This window comes from Hypanus sabinus, chromosome 18 (assembly GCF_030144855.1).
Source record: "Hypanus sabinus isolate sHypSab1 chromosome 18, sHypSab1.hap1, whole genome shotgun sequence".
NCBI classification, from domain to species: Eukaryota; Metazoa; Chordata; class Chondrichthyes; order Myliobatiformes; family Dasyatidae; genus Hypanus; species Hypanus sabinus.
Window position 1 is genome coordinate 18,195,749 of NC_082723.1, and position 21,345 is coordinate 18,217,093.

The 21,345-nt window shown below is 39.9% G+C and overlaps 1 protein-coding gene across 3 annotated transcripts in view; it reads left to right on the forward strand.

Annotated features, from left to right (window-relative positions):
• Nucleotides 1-21,345, forward strand: part of nup188 (nucleoporin 188) — a 114,059-nt gene that overhangs the window by 20,910 nt on the left and 71,804 nt on the right. For all 3 annotated transcript variants that reach the window (XM_059993768.1, XM_059993770.1, XM_059993769.1), the window contains 8 exons: nt 169-380; nt 3,422-3,536; nt 6,530-6,730; nt 8,662-8,751; nt 10,420-10,485; nt 11,372-11,491; nt 16,938-17,064; nt 20,838-20,993. In XM_059993768.1, coding sequence (XP_059849751.1) covers nt 169-380; nt 3,422-3,536; nt 6,530-6,730; nt 8,662-8,751; nt 10,420-10,485; nt 11,372-11,491; nt 16,938-17,064; nt 20,838-20,993 — 1,087 coding nt within the window. The remainder of the gene's footprint in view (nt 1-168; nt 381-3,421; nt 3,537-6,529; nt 6,731-8,661; nt 8,752-10,419; nt 10,486-11,371; nt 11,492-16,937; nt 17,065-20,837; nt 20,994-21,345) is intronic.

The window sequence follows — 21,345 nt, forward strand, 5'->3', positions numbered from 1 at the left end:
TTGTTAATTTTGTTCAAATTAGACTTTTTTAGAAAATTTTGAGTGGAATTTGTGCTGCAAGATCTTCCTTTATTTAGTTATTTTTATTCAAAAATAAATCCTCTGTAAGAAGTCACTGAATTAAAAACAGACCACATTTGATATCTGACTTTCAATGCTGCTTTACAGACAGAACGTCAGGTGTCTCGTTGGTTCCTGCAATGCCTGAGGGAGCAAGCTCTTATTTTAGAGATTATCTTCCTATATTATGCCTATTTTGAAATGGGACCAGAAGATCTCTTGGCTTTTGCAAGAATATTCAAAGAGCAAGGATTTGGAGCACGGCAAACAAACCGACACCTTGTAGATGAAAGCATGGATGGACTGGTTGATCGCATTGGGTGAGTATATGCCAGTGAGGTAAAGATGTTCAAATCATCTAGAATAATTTGACCTCAGTTGTGGCTCAGGGGTAATACATTAATCTCTGAGCCAGAAGATTGTAGGTTTGAACCTTGCCACAGGAAGGATTGATTTGCCTGTGTTATTTTGGGGTGGCACAGTAATTTTAGCATTTAGTGTAATATTATAGTTCCTGTAATCCAGGTTCAATTCCACCAGTGTCTGTAAGGAGTTTGCATGTTGTCCCTGTGACTGTGGATTCCCTTCAGGTGCTGCAGTTCCCTTCCACCTTCCAAAGATGTATGGGTCAGTAGGTTAATTGGCCATGTGTGTAATTGGACAGCACGGCTCATTTGGCTGGAAGGACCTGCTAAAGTGCTATATCTTTAAATAAATAAAAATGATTATTAAAATTATTTGAAAAATTGCTAAGTATTTACCATTTTACAATGTATTTGAAATATCCAGCAACCAATTTGAAAAGTAGTAGAACAATGAGCCGCCTTTGCAGGGTTGAAACTCATTTAGCGCAACTATCCATAGGGTTGGCATGAGTCGGCGACGACTTGATGGCACATAACAACAATAACTAATGAGAACTTGAAATAAATGTAAAATTGAGGAGTTCTAACAGAAGAAGTAGAACTAGTGAGAGATTTATATGTACGGCACGGTAGCATAGTGGCACAATGCTTTACAGTACTGGTGGTCCAGGTTCCATTCCAGTCGCTGACTTGTAAGGAGTTTGTGCATTCTCCCCGTGACTGTGAGGGTTTCCTCTGGGTCCTCTGGTTTCCTCCCACAGTCCAGAGATGTATGTACTGGTTGATAAGTTAATTGGTCATTGTAAATTGTTTTGTGATTAGGCTAGGATTAAATTGGGAGATTGCTGGGCAGTGTGGCTTGAAGTGTTGGAAGGGCCTATTCTGGCTAGATATTCATCAGATAGCCATTATGCATGTAACTGGTTCATGATTTATCCAACCCCATGCATTTGAGGATATTGTATGTAATATATTGAAATATTGTGAATGATATATTGAGATATTTTGTTGCAGTTCCTTGATGTCTAAACATTTTACTTATAAGTGAGCTACAGAGATCAGAAATTATATTCTCATGATAAATCTAAAATCTATCATTTAATTTGAAAAATTATTTTAAATAGACTGGAGATTGAAGCTTTTGTCTGAAATATTTCTATTCATGGTTATTAGAAAAATCTTACTGTAAAGCAAAATGCTGGAAATAGAACAGGCAACATCTGTGGATAGAATTATCAATTTGGATGGATGATCTTTCAGAAATGCATTGTTCAATCTGGCTTTGTTCTGCAAAGTTTCTTGTGAATAAGAAATTTGATACCTGTCTTTAGAATCTGGAATTAATTAAACTTGTTTCATATAGCACAAGATGTCCTATTGGATATCTTGGGGCCAAATCTTTGATTGTTATGTCCAGGCAGAAAAAAATCACCTAAATTTTGTATTGAAATATGTAGAAGGCTTGAAAATTTCCAAAGCTACTGTTCCAGGTCTTAATTCTTTAACGAGAATGAAAGAAATAATACTGTACTCAAGCGGTCCCCGATTTAATTATGTTATGGCGAAGCCTCCACTGATAGTACTTTCCTTACTCTGTATACTTTGAAATCCATTGTGCCCAAGAATCTGTGAGTCATATTAACACATCCAATGTTCATTCACAGCTCCCTAAATAAAGATTTATTTAGTATATTTAGAGATACAGTGCGGACCAGGCCCTTCTGGCCCAATGAGCAGAGTTGCACAATAACCCACCTGTTTAACACTAGCCTAATGGCAGGGTAATTTACAATGACCAATTAATCTACTGACTGGTATGTCTTTTGACTGTGGGAGGAAACCAGGGCACCTGGAGGAAACTCATGCAGTCATAGGGTGAACATACAGACATCTTACAGATGGTGGCGGAATTGAACTTTGAATATCGACGTACCAAGCTGTAATAGCATTGGGCTAACTGCTACACTATCATGGCACCCCAATGGGAAGTCTGGACTTGCATTACATGGATGGACAGACCAAAGGGACTGATTCTCTAAGTTTTACTCTGAGTCTGCCGCCCACCTAGAGACGAGGTGTAATTCACAGTAACCAGTTACCCTTTGGGATATGGGTGGAAACGAGAGCACAGTGGGGGTGGGGGGGGGGGGAATCCACGTGGTCACAGGGAGAGTATGCAAACTCCACACAGATTGAGTAGGAGATTGGTATTGAATCTGGGTCTCCAGGACTCTGAGGCAGCCACTTCCCATTGTGCCAGGGAGCACCCAAATAGTAATGAATCATTTCATCAGTTATTTTGTGAACTGACGATTTGTAGATTGAATAATGTAGCTTTTTTAAAATTCTTTAAGTTATGCATTAATGGAAGTGATTTTAATAAATGTGATTTGTAGTACATTTTCGGGTCTGAGTTTATTGTGATTTTTTTTTAATCAGGAAGGATTTAGAAAACCTGTTTTAAGTTGTCTGACATCATGCAGTGTTACATTTGGATTACAATTTTGTGATACATACAAAGGCTAGGGGGTTATTTGCAAAAAATCTAAGAATTATCTGATAGGAGCCCAGTGGTAGTAATGTTTCGTGTGTTCTGGTTTCAAATAGCTTGGTTAGAAAATGCAGTATCATCCTTGGACTAACCAAAAGGCAAGTTTTCAACGTTCTTTGCTTATTAATGAGGGTCGAATTTGTTAGTTCTAAAACAATCTGTCAATATTGTCCCTTTCATGGATGCAAAATAGATTGGCATCTATTAGTAAATTCCCAATGCTTTTACAAAGGGGAGAAAATCTGGGAGCAAAATTAAAATTTATATACTTTTTGTATAAGTGATATAATAAGACCAATTTATTTTGAGTATTTGTTTTTCTTGCATCTGAGAAATTTGAAGTGATCGTATAATTTTTTTTCTGCTAGATTCCAAATAGTATATAAATCCTTTGACTAAGCTTGCCATGTCATGCGAGCATTATCATCTTTTGTGCTTCTTTTAGGTATTTCAGTGCATTGATCCTAGTCGAGGCAATGGACATTGATTTTCTACATAAATGTGCTCTTGAGGATAGTGTAGACCGACATCAGTTTGCTAATGCTCGAGAGGTTTGCCAGGTAACATTTTTTTCTCTAACTGAATGAAACATGTGTTCAGCAATCCAGGAACAGCTTCTTCCCCTCTGCCATCCGATTCCCAAATGGATATTGAACCCATGAATACTACCTCACTTTTAAAATATATATTATTAATCTATTCAATATACATATACTGTAATTGATTTGTTTATTCTATATTATGTATTGCATTGAACTGCTGCTGCTAAGTTAACAAATTTTGCGACACATGCTGGTGGTGATAAACCTGATTCTGATTCTAATGGAAGATCGGAAGGATTGTTTATAGTTGTGAGCATGACAAATTCATATCATGAAGAGGCAAGACAGTTTATAGATGGCAGGTTACCATAGTGAAATATAGAATTTAAGCTATATATATTTTGTACAGCTTAAAAAGACATGGCAGAGGCAGGAAGTCGGAAGAATTAGATTCTTAACTAGTTGGGTGTTTAAAAAGATCAGTGATGGAGCCTCACGGGTTTACTTTGAAGTGAGGGCTCAAGATTTTGGCACAGGGAATATAGTGAAATATATAATGTGAAGGGAGTATAGGCTTTGTAAGGAAAATTAAAAGTATTGATGGTGAATTTACAAATTGTGGTACAAGTAGATCTGAGAGGCTGGTAATGTGAAATACAAATCATTTGGATAAAAGTACAAAGTAGTCTAATAGTAAAATTTATTATCAGGGTGCATGCATGTCACCACATACAGCCCAGAGATTCTTTTTTTGCAGGCATACTTAGCAAATCTATGGAACAGTAACTAAACAGGATCAATGGACAACAAACCGGAAATGCAGATATAAATAAATAGCAATAAATAACGAGCAGGGAATAACTAGATAATTGTCCTTAAAATGTGTGTAGTTATCCCCTTTTGCTCAAGATTTTGATGGTTGAGGGGTAGTCCTAAGGCACTTGTACCTTCTGCCTGATGGCAACAGCAAGAAAAGAGCATGGTCTGGTCTCATGAAATGTTGATCTTTTTGCAAGGGGTATAAACTATATTAAGGAAGGTTTGATGCATCTTTGGAGGGGTGATGAATTAAAGTACTGAATGGAGTTAAGGTCTCCATATTTACGGATTGGTGCACTTATGTTGGAGGTGGTACATTAAGTTGATTCCTGGAATGAAGTGATTGACATACAAAAAAAGATCAAGAAAATAGGAATAAGGGGGTGACTTCAATGAGAGCAGAATCATTGAATACGCAGGGCATATGAGTGGGTGGAGAGGGAAGACAGTGAGAAAGGTGATGAGTCCAAGACTGGATCAGCTGTTGTCTTATTGGATGGTAGAGCAGACTAAAGCAACTGGTTGGCTTACTCATGTTCCTGTTTCTTAACAATATTTTGATATTTCTAAGTACATATTGATTATATTTTGCTGTAACCCTGAAATTATTTAGTTTTCTTATTAAATTTCTCTCAAGCTAGGTCAGAATTAAAAATTGATATAGTTTTAAATTGTTTTCTTATTTAACATGTGGTTGAGGACTTGTTTGAGTTGAAAACTGAAAATTCTCAGGATAGTGTTTGAATGATTCATGAATCCATTGCTTCTTTCATTGTTTTGAAAGCGAACCACTGTAATTTGCATATTTCTATTATCCTTGTAATGGATAGTATATATTAGTGGTCACCAACCTTTTTAAGCCCAATATCCCCTACCTCAGCCTTAGTGAAAGGCAAGATCGACCCCAGAATGATTAGTTACTTGCATGCGCACCAGGGCAGAAAAGACCGGAGTAAAACCCCGCAACCCAGAAGTAGAAATAATGTATAATCACCAGGGGTACCCACCCTTTTTTGCACCATGGACCGGTTTAATATTGACAATATTCTTGCGGACTGGCCGACGGAGGGTTGGGGGGGCAGGTGGGGGGTGTTAAACACGACTGGAATACAGTGATACTCAAAGCAAGTTCCTCATGTCCAGTCTATTCTGCAATTTAGTTTTCGCAGCTCTCGGCACTTCTGTCCTGCTTGCTCAAGTTTTTTCTGCTGAAAAGACTCAACGGGTTTGTCTTTAAGTACAGGGTGCTTGGACTCAAGGTACCAAAGCAGTTTTGAGAGCTTCATTGCCTCATTAGACAGCTTCCGGGCCCAAATTCCAGCCTCTCACCCACCCACCACCAGATGCCTTGGCTAGGTGCAGCTGGTCATGGGTAGGGTGAGAGGACAAGGTCAGGGCTGGAGCGAGGAGTGCGACGGGGGGCACCCGCTGCTCCCCCTTGTAGGATCTAACAGCCCACAAAAGTTTGTTTCAGTAGATCGCAGTGAGGTAGCTGCTCTGCTACTTACGAAACCCTGAGCCCGAATTAGGTCGTCTGAGAATATTTCAGCACCGGATTCCCCATGAACATTCGCTGTGGTAAACAGGTTCAGAGGCAGCGCCCATCTTTCTATGCTCCAGGCCAGTAGCAACGGCACTTTCCGCCGGCTATCACTGTGTTTAGGCGACTGATAACCTCGCGTGCGTTCAAGTTCAACAGTGGGCGTGACAAGGAATGAGGAAAGGTGTAGCTGACTCGTATCGTTTCCTTGCAGCCTGGTGGTTGGGGACCACTGAATTACACAGTGTAGTGTGGGGGAGCTACACACATGCGCACTGGGCAGAAAGAATGGAACTAAAACCCTGCAACCCAGAAACAATCTCGCAACAATATTTGTGAATTTATTTTTCATTTTTTTCCGGGATCTACTGGGAAAGTCTCAAAGATCGACCAGTCAATCGTGATTGACGGGTTGGCGACCACTAGTGTATATGATGAAAAATCTTTCTAAAATGTGTTAAAGACATTATGTACCAAATATCATGGATTTTACAATAATCTGTTAGCTTGAGTGGGTTTCGTTTGTTTTATATTAACCAAAATCAGAGACCATATAATATGTCACTGAGTTTTTGGAAACCCAGGTTGTCTTTAATGATTTTATACTTTTTTTCAAATTACATGAATTTTATAGTAAAAATATATTTTGCAGGAGATGGATAAGCTGCTGTTGACGTTGGGAGACATTCCACATCATGCTCCAGTGCTGCTGTCCTGGGCTCTTCTGCGTCATACTTTGTGCCTGGATGAATCAAGTCATGTAATCAGGTGCTTGGGGAGTATCGCTATTCAACAGAATGCCTTTCAGTACATGACACAGATGCTTAAGGCACTTGGCAGTGGAGGAAACAATGTGAGTGTCTCGGAAGGTGTTGCAACATCATGTTGGCATGTGAAGATTGTGTGAGGTTTGCAGAACCATTATTGATCTGCAAGATGACAACAATAGAAATCAGAGCAAAAATCAGATGTCTGGCCATTCAAATGTACTCATATGTTTAATACATTATTGTAAAATGAATGTTGTCACTGTAGTGTAGTGGTTAGCATAATGCTATTACAGCGCCAGCTGTAAGATTGGGGTTTGATTCCTGAAACTGTCTATAAGGAGTTTGTATATTCTCTGCGTGACCATGTGAGTTTCCTCTGGGTGCTCCAGTTTCTTCCACATTCCAAAGATGTACAATTAAGGTTAGTTATTTATGAGCATTTTTTTTTTGAGTCAGAAGCATGGCAATGCTTTCTGCTCAGCACAATCCTCACTGATTTGATGCAAATGAATATTTCACTGTATGTTTCAATGTACGAGTGAAAAATAAAGCTAGTGTTTATGAAATTTTTCTAACCCTTAATGCCCATTATAATCCCTTAAAACAACCTCTCCCTCAATGTCGCGAAGACAGAGGAGCTGGTTGTGGACTACAGGAGGAATGGAGACAAGTTAACCTCTATTGTCATCAATGGATTTGGGGTTGAGGAGGTGAACAGCTTAAGTTCCTCGGCATCCACATCACCGAGGATCTCACGTAGTCTGTACGTACCGGCTGTGTGGTGAAAAAGTGCCTCTTTCACTTCAGACCGTTGAAGAAATTTGGGATGGGCCCCCAAATTCTAAGAATTTAAATGATCTTCGAAAAGCCATCATGACTTAGTAAAGACGGTGCAGAGCAACATCATTTCTAATGACACCACTAATACAGTGAAGAACAATCTTTGCAACATAATTTCTAATTATTAAAATATCTTGCATGTGATTAAACCAAACCCAGCTATATTCTTTGCATCATAATATTCAATCTTCTGATATTAGGAAAACCTCTTGAAGTAAACTATTTGAGAAAATAACTAGGAGAACTGAGTAGACAGATTTAAGCAGAATGAGGAACCAGTTTACGCTTGCAGAATAAGTAATCTGGAATAATATTGAGTGTAATTTCATCAGTGACAGCTTGTGTTTATATTACAGCTTTAATAAAGTGAAATGTTACAAGCCATTTCAGTGTTCTATTAAAGTGTAAGTGAAATTGAAATATTTGTTTAGGTGATTGAAGCCTTTTCAAAGTGATCACTTTTAAGGTGAATATTGTAGGAATATGCTGTCAAGTTTTTGTGGAAGAACTTCAAAGCTGATATTTGAAAGCACATTTTTCAAGTATGGTATGAAGGACACTGAAAAGTAGAAGTGAGTTTGGTGTAAAGGCTTGTTGGGAAAAGAGATTTCTTTCAAAGTTATGCTCTGGGATGAAAGGAGGAAAACATACCATGCAAATCTGATTCCTCATTCATTTGTATAGTTTTAATCTTTTCATTGGATCTGCACCCATTACTTTCAGTCTGCTGGGTTGAGCTGCATTTTCTTAGGCCCATTACTCTTACTGGCACATATGCCACTGACAGCAGCTCACCAGAGTCAGTTGTCCTGGGCCAGTCTTTCAAATTATTTCCAAGTATAGCCCATCTTCAGTCTTCCTCTCCCTGGGAAGAGATCTCTGGAGCTTCTGTTGGTGTTTCTGTAGCTCTAGGTTTTTATGGATTGGGATTGTTAGCCCCATGTCCAACCCTCCTCCTCGCGCAGCCAGGCTTGGGACCATCTATGGCAAAGTTGGGTCAGTTTTGACAATTCTTTCATTTGATAGATGATGCTCAACGGCTTGTTCATTGCTTCAGATTCCAAAATCTGCAGACTCTTGTGCTTTCATTATTTTCTATGTATTGGTTTGTGTGTTGCTTGTTTTACACAGAACATTGACTTCTACCTCAGACTTGTGATTGTATGTGTTTCAGTGTACAGCAAGTACTGCACGAATGTGCATCTATGGACTTCTCTCATTTGTCTTAACATCTTTTGAGGAAGAAACTTTGGGAGATCAACAGGTACTAAATGTTTTGACCGTTGATAGTTGAAATTAGCATCTTACTAGTAACTAACTTCCTGATTGTAAAAGTGATATTAAGACAAAGTAGAGTATAGATTTAAAACTGGACTTTATTTTGCCTGCTCCATTATCTTTTGAAGTTAATTGCCTGATGACTTTACCTTGCTTGCAACATTGACTAATAAGTTTGTTTCATGTAGTGAACAAAATATCTGATTTATATTGCTGACTGCCATAAAAATAATTGAATACCAGTGTACTTTAGTTTAAATATGAGAATAAACTTCAGTATTTTCTTCACAGTCTGTCTTAATTTTTTTACCTGATCAGGTAAAGTCATTGTCTATGCCTCGTTCCAGGTAACTCACCCCTGGATGGGGCTGGATTATGTAGACAGTGTCTTTCTTGTGAATATTTAGGTATTGGATGATTATTTTCTTGGTGTAGGAGTAGAATCTGTAAGAAATCAAAACAATGCTTCATCACTGTGTTATGCTGGTATGCTCCATCCTTCTCTGGTCCCTGACTTGCCAGTGAAGTTCAAAATAGCAGATGACCATTTAGCTTTTCCACAAGTATAAGCAGAGAGACTTCCAAATAAGATTCTTCAAAAGGAACATATAAGGAAGAATACAAGCTTTTCAAGTAACCAGCAATATTATTATTCCTATTAATGATAAAATTGTCACATTTGCCCTAGATTGATGAGAAACAATTTTTTTGGAATTATTTTTAATTAAGAAGCTAGCAGTGGTCTGCTTAAAAGAATGACACTACCTTTCATCCCGTATTTAAATGTACTTGGAGGTAATCAAATTGCTTTAATGTACAGTTCCAGCTTTTGCTTCCTGACCCCCTCCAAATTGGGTTCCTCCCATTTTGGTTGTACGTTCAGCTGCAAAGGTTTAAGGATCTATAATTTCCTTTCCTTGGCCTTTTTGTTTTTTTTTCTTCCTTTAAGGTGATCCTAATAACTAACAGAGTTTTCATTCAGTTGCCCGTCTGCCCTTTGGCTTTGTATTGACTTTTATTTGAGATACAAACCACAAAGTCATTCTGATATTTTTTCCCATTTAAATTGTTTATTAAAAATAACAAGTTGCTGCTGTTCACATCTATTAGTGCTTATATACTGTCCTTTACTCTTGCTGGTGTTCAGGTCAGCAATGAAGGTCCTCCATCTTTCTCTGTCTGAAACCAATTTTGGTCTTGGTGTTGTTGGTGATGTTCAGGGTTTCCTTCATTGTTCCTCTCAGTTTTCACTATTGTCAGCCATGAAAGTCCTGGGTGGAGACTTAGGCATACTGTCACAGTCAGATGCCGAAGGATTCTTTGTTGTTTCCTTAACAGTTTTCTTTGACCAGTTACGGTTGTTAACACTGAGCAGAACCTCAGAACCTGGAGGTCTAGTGGACCACTTTTAGTCTGGCCTCTACCCTTTGACCTGTTCGGCATAGACGACCCTACCAAGAGCCAAAGTATAAGATCCTGACTCCAGCCAGCATAGCTTTCCAGGTCATCAAGGCATGCAAGCCTCCAAACCACAACAAGGTTGTGCTCCTCTTGGAGAAGATGTACTTTGGCAGCATATTTTGTTGCTGAGTCTCTATATATGCTTAGTGTACTTTCCAGAAATTTAACGTAATTTTTTTTTACTCTTTTCCAGCACTTGATTAACCTGGCCTGTGAGGTGTTTGCAGCCCCAAGTCTGGCAGAACTTTTTTGGGATACAGTGAGTACATCACTTTATGTTTACCTAAGCAAAAAAGACATTGGTCTTTTCCAATGGGTTATAAAGTTACCTGTTTGTGGACAAGAAGTTTCGAGTAGATAATAGTATCATTTTGTTTACTTTGGAAATGGCATGCTAGATGTTATTATCAATTCCACAGCTGATGCAGCAAACTTTTTATATTAATTGTGTGATTGAAATAATTGATAATTTATAACTGTTGAAAAAGAGCTATTTTAAAATCTTTCATTAAAGTAAATAGCATTTGCTTATTATCGAATATATCCTGCTGCCAGGATATATGATGGGTGTATCTTCACCTTTTCATCATGTCTTAGCTGATGACCCATTCCAATGTAAGATTCTAAAGTTATTTTTTGTACTCTGAAACTGTGGAAGTTGAGAATTGCTTTAATCTTTACTTTATGTATGATTTTTTAAAATATTTTGCAGTAGGTTTATACTTAAGCCCTCCTAACATCGTTAGAAAAGGCAAATGCTGAACATAGTTGGAACCATTGGGTTGATTGACTAGTAATATTCTCATGTTATGCAGGTGCTAGTTTGGCATCCTGGTAATTTTTGTAATTTCCCCCTCTATGATTCTTACTGATCAGCAAAAATTTAAGAATATTTTAGAAGCCAGTTGAGAAATGAATACTGTTAGTTTTGAGGCACCTTATTCCTTTCACTTCATATATTAGATGCAAGCATTCATTTCATAAAGTTTTTAGTTCTTTGTGGAACCAGGATTGTTGCTGTGTGAAAATATATTGAGTGAAGATTTTAAGGACTGTTTGATAAAAATCAGTTATGATTTGCCAGTATTCATAATGTTTAATACAGGTTCTGATTCTCCTTGTGTGTGATTCCTTTTTTAATGAAGGAACCCACAACAGGTCTTGCTGTGTTGTTGGACAACAATTGTGGAATGTTCCCACAGTCTATGGCACCACTGCTGCAGCTGCTGTCGGCACTTATATCGGACAAAAGCACAGCTAAAAAGGTATTTTTTTATTTTGAGGAAAGGGATTCCAAAATAATTCTATATTTTATTTGTACCCTTGTAAGGGAATGACAAGCAGGTTTTGAGGATTCTGATCAATAAGGGAGAAGGAACACTTTAATTTTGCTCTGGATATTTTATCAAGAGTATAATAAATACTAAAAAAATAGATATGCAAAACACTAAGTCTTAAATAATGTGTAAAATAATTAATAAAATAACAAGACCGGTAAGTGATGCAAAGGATTAACAAGATAATAAGTCTAAAATGGTGTACAGAATAATTGATACAGCAGCTAGTGTCACATCCTTCAGGTCGTTGAGGGTTCCAATTTATGACAACTGGTGTAGAGAACCTGGGAGGTCCTTGACACCAGTTGTGATTCTGTTCCGAGGACAGTAGTTCGGTGAGCTTACTCGCTGCTCACACTTGCATAATCAAGAAAGCCCATGCTTCCTTTTCAAATCTGTGCATACCAGTCAGCTACAATTCTAAAGCTATTTCTTAATGATAGGCACAAGAAATTCTGCAGATGCTGGAAATCCAAAGCAACACACAAAATGTTGGAGGAACTCAGCATGTCAGGCCGCATCTGTTGAAATGAAATTGACATTTGGGGCCAAGACCCTTCTTCAGGTTGAGAAAGGAATGAAAAAGATATCAGAATAAAAAGGTGGGGGGAGGGGAGAAGGAATGCTTGAAAGTGATGGGTGAAGCCAGATTGGTGGGAAAGGTAAAGGGCTGCAGAAGAAGGAATCTATAAGCAAGGAGAATGGACCATGGGAAAAAGGAAAGGAGGAGGGGTGCTGGAGAGGTGATAGGCAGGTGAGAAGGGGTAAGAGGCTAGAGTGGGGAATAGAAGAAGAGGGAGGGATTTTTTTACTGGAAGGAGAAATTAACAGTAATGCCATCAGGTTGGAGGCTACCCAAATGTACATGTGGTGTTTCTTATCGTGGCAGAAGAAGAGGCAGTGGACTGACATGTCAGAATGGGAATAGGAATTAAAATGCTTGGCCACTTCCACTTTTTGTGGATGGAGCGGAGGTGCTTGATAATATGATCCCCCAATTTATGATAGGTCTCACCGATGTAGAGGAGGCTGAATCAGGAGCACTGAATATAGTAGATATTCCAACAGATTTGCAGATGAAGTGTTGCCTCACCTAGAAGGATTGTTAGGGGTCCTGACTGGACAAGAGGGCGGAGGTGAATGGGCAAGTGTAGCACTTCATCTGCTTGCAGGGATAAGTGCCAGGAGGAGATATTAGCGGAAGGCAGAGAGTTGGGGAGCAGGAGGCAAAGTTGTGCTTGGTAGTAGGATGCCTTTGGAGATGGTGGAAGTTGCAGAAAATGAAGTGTTAGATGTGAAGGCTCCTGGGGTGGTAGGTGAGGACAAGAGGAACTCAATCACTGTAAGGCAGCAGGTAGATGAGGTGAATGCATATGTCCGGGAAATGGAGGAGATATGTGTGAAGGTAGCATTAATGGTGGAGGAAGAGAAACCCTGTTCGTTGAAGAAGGAGGATATTTCTGATATCCTGGAAAGAAAAGTCTCATCCTAGGAACAGATGTGGCCAAGACAAAGGGACTGAGATAAGTCAATGGCATTTTTACAGGAGACAGGATGAGAAGGTATATAGTCAAGATAGCCATGTTAATCGGTGGGTTTATAAAAGACGTCAGTAGACAGTACGTCTCCAGAGATGGAGACAGAGATATTGAGAAAGGGGAGGGAGGTGTCAAATGGTTCAAGTAAATTTAAGGTCAGAGTGGAAGTTGGAGGCAAAGTTGATTAAAATTAACTAGCTCAGCATGGGTGCATGAAGCAGACCAAGGCAGTCGCCAGTTTCGCAAAGGAAGTAGCTCAGCATGGTTGATGTTAATTATTAGTGTATAAGGAGGATTTTACATTATCAGTTGAACTTATCTTACTTTTTACTGAAAAACAAATTAGCTTATTGGTCAAGGTTTTATTTTGCCAACCAAAATGGTTTAGCAATCGCTGAAAAACAAATTGTCACATTATATCTTTGTGCTTCAAGGCCCCACAGACCTCATGAATCGAAACCATCTGTTTTGCTTATCTTTCTAACATCCCTGCTCATTATAAGGACTGTGAGTGGACAACACCATTCCAAATTTTTTTTAAAAAATCTGTTTTTAACACTTTCATTACATTTCTAAGTACTACAACTAATTGCAATATGATTCTTTAAAGAACAGCATGAAAAGGGAAAGGTGATGTAGAGCTATAAATTATGAGTAATGAGACACAATCTTGGCTCAGCAGATTATGGTGTTGAACCAGTTTGACTGCAGCTAAGAAACAGCATGGGCTGGAAAAATTGAGAGGAGATGTTAGAAATGAGGAAACAAGATGCATTTAGAACTACTTTGATCTCCATATTTGGCAATTTAAATTAGAGATAATAAGTTGCAACACAATGCTTTTCTGGAAGCAGGATAAATTAACAAATCAAAGAGCACACCTTGCAAAGTGATGAGGAAGAGCAGTAGGCCTCTTCTAATGCTGGAACTTTCTGGAATGTAACAAAGGAGGGCCAAGGAGCTTTGGGAATTGGATCATTTAGGGAATGTTATGTCGGGAAACATTTTGGAACCCAGCAAAGAAGGAGCAAGAAATTAATAAAGAAGAGAAACCTAGAGCATGGGAATAACCTGGCAGGAAACAAAAACGGATTGTCAGAGCTTCCACAGGTACTCTCAAAAAAGTGTTTTCTAAAATTAGGACCTTTTTTGTAGAAACGGGAGCATAATACAGTAAATAAAAAAAGGCAAAGGAATTAACCAATTACCCTTTGTCTGTAAGGATACACAAAAAAGGAAACACAAGAGAATCAAAAGTCTAGCAAGACTTAGTAAATGACAGAAGGATTTTATTTTTGACAGTAATAGACAAATCAATGAAACTGAAAGCCAGTAAATCATAATGGTCCAATCATGTGCACACTCTGCTTTTGAAATAAGTAGCTTTTGGTGCAATGGTTAACAAAATGCTGGGGGAGCTCAGCAAGTCAGGCACATCTGTGCAGGGGAATAAACTGCCAAAAGCTTCGGGCTGAGCCTCTTCATCAAGATTGGAAGGGAAGGGGGCAGAAGCCAGAGTAAGAAGGGGGGAGGGGGAGGGAAAGGAGTACAGGCTGGTAGGTGATAGGTGAAGCCAGGTGAGGGGGAAGGTAGGTAGGTGGTTGGGGGTGAAGTAAGAGGTTGTGAAGTGATAGGTGGAAAAGGGAACAAGCTCTAGAAGGAGGCATCAAATAGGAGAACATAGTTGGCCATGGAAGAAAGGGAAAATGGAGGGGAATCAGAGGGAGGTAAGAAGAAAAGGGATGAGACGAGAACCAGAATGGGAAAAGAGAGGCAGGGAGGGGAGAACTTAATGTATAATAGCCTCTAGTAAAACAGCTTGAAGACCTGTATTTATAAGGGGGATATCTTTTTGGAGATGTTTAAGTAAACAAATAGGTGTAAAATCAAAAATAATTTCCCATTATTTTCACTGTAAAATCTTATGTTACTATTTCTAAGTTTAAGAATTTCATTCAAAAATACCTCAATTATTTAAAGGTTGTGGTTATAATGATAACCTAACATCAGTAATGGGTAAGTTTTGGAAGGTATTCTAAGGGATGCATTATATAAGTATTTGGATAGATGGGGACTGATTAGGGATAGTCATCATGTACATGGTGGATCATGTGTAACCAATCTTAGAGTTTTTTGAGCAATTACCAGGAAAGTTGATGAAGGCAAGGCAGTGGATGTTGTCTACATGGACTTTAGCAAGGCCCTTGACAAGTCTCTGCATGGGAGGTTGGTCAAGAAGGTTCAGGCGGTTGGCATTCAAGATGAGATTGTAAATTAGCTTAGACATTGGCTTTGTGGGAGAAGCTTACGATTGATAGTGGATGGTTGCCTCTCTGGTGGCCCTTGACTAGTGGTGTGTGTTCTATGGACTGCTGCTAGGTCAGTTGTTGTTTGTCATTGACAGACAGACAGACATACCTTATTGATCCAGAGGGAAACTGGATTTCCCTGTTATCGATGATCTGGATGATAATATAAACTGAATCGGCAAATTAGTGCATGACACTAAGATTGATGGTGTAGTGGACAGTCATTTGGAACAATGGACTGAAAAATAGCCGATGGTATTTAAAGCAGACACATAAGGAGTTGCACTTCGGGAAGACAAACCAGAGGAGGATGTACACGATGAACAGTAAGGCACTGAGTGCTGAAGAAGAGAGGGTTCTTGGAATACAAATCCATAATTGCATGAAAGTGATGTCACAGGTTGATAGGGATGTAAAGAAAGCTCTTGGCACAGTTGACCTTCATAAATCAAAATATTGAGTACAGGAGTTGGGAAATGCTGAATAGGTTAGGACTCAATTACCCAGAGCATAGAAGAATGAGGGGAGATTTGATAGTGGTGTGCAAAACTATCGGGTATAGAAAGAGTAAATGAGCAGGCTTTTTTTTAAACTGAGGTTTGGGTGAGACTAGATTTGGGTCATTGGGTGAAAGGTGAAATGTTTAAGGTGAATTTGAAGGGGAACTTTTTCCATTCAGAGGCTGGTGAGTGTGTGAAATGAGCTCTCATTCAAAGTAATGGATGCAGCTTTGATTCCAGTATTTAAGAGAAATCTGTATAGGACATGAATGAGAGGGGTATAGAAGGCTTTGATAGATGCCACTAAGCAGAGTAATAGTTTGGCATGGACAGGATGGGCCAAAGGGTCTGTTTCTGTGCTGTAGTAGTCGATGATTCCTACATATGAGAACTAAATGTGAGACATGATCTCATAAGGAACTTTTATATTTGATAAAGATGCAGGGAGGACATTTTCCAGCTTAATGAGTGTACAGCCAGGGGTCACAGTCTCAAAATAAGGCATTTAAGGATGGAAATGGAGAGAGATTACTTCATTCAGAGGGTGGTAAACCTTTTGGTATTTTCTATCCTGTGATGCTTTGGAGGCTCATTCATATATTCATTTGAACAGGCTGATGAATTTCTGAAGATTAAGGAGGGAAATTATACTTCAGAGAAATGAAATTATAGTAGAAGGTTATTATTTTGATGAACAGTAGAAAAAAGCTGGATGACCCACTCCTGCAAGTAATTATGGTCTTGTAACAGATAGAAATTGCATGGAGTTGTAGTGGGAAGTGTATATGAAAAGATAATGAAACTTATTTTGTTAGTCGGCATGGAAGAAGGTATTTGTCTTATCAAGCCTATATAACTCTGTGTAAGGGCATTCCAGCTCATATCATACTTCCTTCATTAGTCTTACAAATTCCTGCCACTCAGAACCATATCCAGCACCTGTTTCAATACTGCAATCTGAATTTGCTTCTGTTATGGTAATGCCTTCCAGTTGGGTTTATGGTCTAATTTTTATGTTCTGTTGAAGGTTTACAGCTTTTTGGACAAAATGTCTTGTTATACGGAATTATACAAGCTCAAACCAAATGATATACTTTCACACGAGGATGAAACCCAGTGGAGAAGGCAAACACCAAAACTACTTTATCCTCTTGGTAAGTTTAATATAATCTTAGAGTTTAAAAACCACATGTAACTCCTGCCCTTTATATTTATTTTCCCTCTAAGGTACATAGAACATTGCAGCTCAGTACAGTCCATGATGTTGTGCCAACCCTTTAACTTGTTCCAAGATCAATCTAACCCTTCCTTCCCACATTGCCTCCATTTTTCTTTCATTCACGCAACTACCGCTCTCTGTGTAAAACCCTGCCTCTCGTGTCCATACATAGTTTGATAATAATTATAGTAGCATGATGTTGATCGGGGGTTCCCAACTTGGGGTTCACAGACCCCTTGCTTAATAGTATTGAAAAAAAGTTTGGGAACCCCTGATGTTAGAGGTTCGGGTGGAGCCTGTCTCATCAGAACAGTTCCTTCCTTCCCCAAAACTGGTGCCAATGTTACATCAGTTCAAACCCACTTCTCCCACACTAATCTTTGAGTCATGCATTTAACTCTAATCTTATTGACCCACGTGTCAATTTGTACTGGATTTGGGTAGTAGTTCAGAGGTTATTAACTTTTTTTATTTCACTTTTTAATTGTTTATCCTTCAGCCTTCACTGTTGTGAAGTAAGATTTTCAGACCTGTTGGGCAAGCTCAAGGGCTGAGGCTCTAACAGTGCTACATCTTGGAACACCCCTCCCCTCCCACTTCACAGTCACATTCTCTTGTCCCTCGCCATAGATCAAATTTGAAGCAGTTAATCTAATGGGTGTAACTGCCTCTTGAAATACAGTGTCAAGGTAACACTCTCCCTCCCTGATGTGCTGCAGTGTATGAAGCTCAGATTCTAGGTCATCATCTTTGAGCCTGATTTCCCAAGCTGGCAGCAGTTGCTGCAGATGTGGCCTACCAACTCCCACATCATACACTTACAACACATCAGCTGATCCTGCATCTCTATTTTGTTTAATTAGTTGTAATTACTGGTTCACTGTTCAAGTTTAAATGACAAGTGGTCATTTAGCATAGGAATAATGTGTAAATTGCACTGAAAGCAGAAGTAAAGTTTCACAGTAAGTTTAATTGCTTAAATGCTCCGCCATGGACAGTCCCAATCCTGGCTGTGAAAAGAAGAGGGTTGGGCATGGTTTTAGCAAACCCATCCTATAAAAGCCCAGTGCTATACTCACAGAAGCTTCAGAGACCTCGTTCCTGGGAGAAGGAAGAATCTCTGATGAGCTGCTGGCAGTGGCCTAAGCCCTAATAAGGATGATGGGCAGGTTAAGTAAGTTAAGAAACTGGGTAAATGGGTTGACTGTTGTGCTTCTCCTTGGTTATCACATTCCTTTGCCTGTTTTATAGCTAAACTGCACCATGTTATTGCAGTTATAGACTGGATACCCTTAAGATCTTTAAATATTAAAAAACTTAGAGGTTTAAAGACTATTATCATATGTACATCGAAACATAGTGAAATGTGTCAGTTGCGTCAATGACCGACAGTCTGAGGATGTGCGAGGAGCATCCCACATGTGTCACCATGTTTCCAACACCAACACTACATGTCCACAACCTATCAACCCTAACCTGAATGCCTGGAATGTGGAAGGAAACTGGAGCATTTTAAAGATATCCACTCCATCATAGAGTGAGTGTACAAACTCCTTCCAAACAATGGCAAGAATTTAACCCTGATCAGTGACCACTGGTGCTACAAAGCAATTGTGCTAAGTGCTATGCTACTGTGTTGCCCTTTTCTATTTTAGAAAATAAGATTTGAAATATAAAAGATGCAAGAAAAAGTTGGTAAAGCGGCAAAATTACTATCCTTGATGAGCCTTCATTCGATGCCAAATTAAATGAAATTAAGGAGGAATATACTATCATAAGCTCATCCGCCTTATTTCTGACACTTCGTGCATTCAGATATAGAATTTTTAGCCCATTTCTCCTCTCTCTGTTTGAATCGTTGCCTATTGTGCTTAACCCAGCTCCCCGAACTCCCATCGGGCTATATGCTCCTAGAATTTTGTTGTCCTTCCTAAATTTACTTATCCTTTCAACACATTTAACTCCATGTTCTGTCAGACCATCCCTCTGTACATGTGTCCTCCTTATCACTTGTTCCGCCTCACCTTTCTCTACTACACACTTAATATTCTGGAACCGTGTAGTCCCCACCTGTCCTTTATTCTTCCTCTCGCTATCCTCTCTCACATTCTGAGATCCCCACCCCCTGCAAATTTAGTTTAAACCCCCCCCCCCCCAAAGCACTAGCAAACTTCCCTGTAGGAATGTTAGTACCACTCCAGTTTAGGTGTAAACCGTCCCTTCGGAACAGATCCCACCTTCCCTGGCACAAAGCCCAATTATCTACAAACCTGAAGCCCTCCCTCCTGCACCATCCTCTCAGCCATGTATTAATCTTTATAATCTTTCTGTTCCTTGCCTCACTCGCACGTGGCACAGGTAGCAGTCCTGAGTTTGTTACCCTGGAGGTCCTGCTCTTCAGCTTCGCACCTAACTCCCTGAACTCCCTACACAGGACTCCCTCACTCATCCTACCCACGTCGTTGGTCCCTACGTGGACCACAGCATCTGGATCCTTGCCCTCCCTCTCGAGAATAACCGGCACCCGATCTGAGATGTCTCGGACCCTGGCACCAGGGAAGCAACATACCATCCGAGACTCCCGATCTTCCCCACAAAATCTCCTATCCACCCCCCTGACTATAGAATCCCCTATCAATACCGCTCTCTTCTTTTCCCTCCTCCCTTCCTAGTTGAGGGTCCAACCTCAGTGCCAGAGACAGGACCACTGCAGCTTGTTCCTGGTAGGTCATCCCCACCAACAGTATCCAAAACGGTATACTTATTTTTGATGGAAACGGCCACAGGGGTGCTCTTCTCTCTCTGTCTGCTCCCCCTGCCTCCCTTGACTGTCACACATTTGCCTACCTCCTGTCTTTTCCCGATAACACTTATCTATCTCTGCCTCCCGAATGATCCGTAGTTCATCCAGCTCCTGCTCCAGTTCCCTACCTCGGTCTGATAGGAGCTGCAGCTGGATGCACCTATTGCAGGTGTGGTCATCAGGGACAACTGTGTTGACCCTGACCTCCCACATACTGCATATGGAGCACACCACTGCTCTAACTGTCTCCCCCATTACCTGATCCCAGATTAGTCAGAATAAATGAAAAGCACGTACTCAGGCTCACTGATTTCTTCTTGCCGAAGCCCGCTGAGCCAAAGCCCAGCACTCTGCTCCTGCGCACTCCGCTGCCCGCTCCTGAAAGTGGGCTGCTTTTTAAAGCCCGTACTCGCCGCTGACGTCACCCGCGCTTGCGCAGCTTTACCTTCCTCCTCAGGTACTCGCCAGGTAGGTCCGAGGGTCTCGGCCGACCTACAACGGCTGATCCTCCGATCTCCAGTCGTCTGTTGATCACGAGTACTCCTTACTCCCGCTCTGCTGCCCGCACCGGACAGAGTTAAGGAAAAACTTCTTCTCCCAGAGAGTTGTGGGGGTCTGGAATGCACTGCCTCGGAAGGTAGTGGAGGCCAATTCTCTGGATGCTTTCAGGAAGGAGCTAGATAGGTATCTTATGGATAGGGCAATCAAGGGATATGGGGACAAGGCAGGAACTGGGTATTGATAGTAGATGATCAGCCATGATCTCAGAATGGCGGTGCAGGCTCGAAGGGCCGAGTGGTCTACTTCTGCACCTATTGTCTATTGTCTATAATGGACACTATATTTTCCTTTTAATAATATTAAAAATGTCATTGCATATTTGTTTTTATTTGATCCAATTTTAGGATCTGGAAAGGCCAATATACGTATGCCACAGGGTACGTATGGAACTGTGATGCCTACAGCGCAGGGTTACCTTGTGCGTTGGCATTACTCGTACAGTGCCTGGACAATTTTCACTTGTGAGATTGAAATGCTGCTCCATGTGGTTTCAACAGCAGGTAAGCTACCAGTTGCTGTGCATCACAGCTATTCACACTTTTAATTACCTCTGTTCATTTGCAGGGTGGAAATGTCTGCATTTACATTTTGTAAATCAATATAGACAACTAAAATGCCTTGTTGCCTGTCACAGGTGTGTAAGCTATTCTTCATGGTTGCTTAATTCTTGCTTCATATTGTCCTTTTATTGTGCCTTTTTCACTGTGGTATTTATATAATTTCAGTGATTTTTTTGTGAAGTTTCTTCAATTTTTAATGTTACGGTTGTTTATAAAGCATTTTCACATGAACTATTTGTGATATTATCTATCCGTGTTGCTTAAATATTTCAACAGCCCACTGCCGAATTAT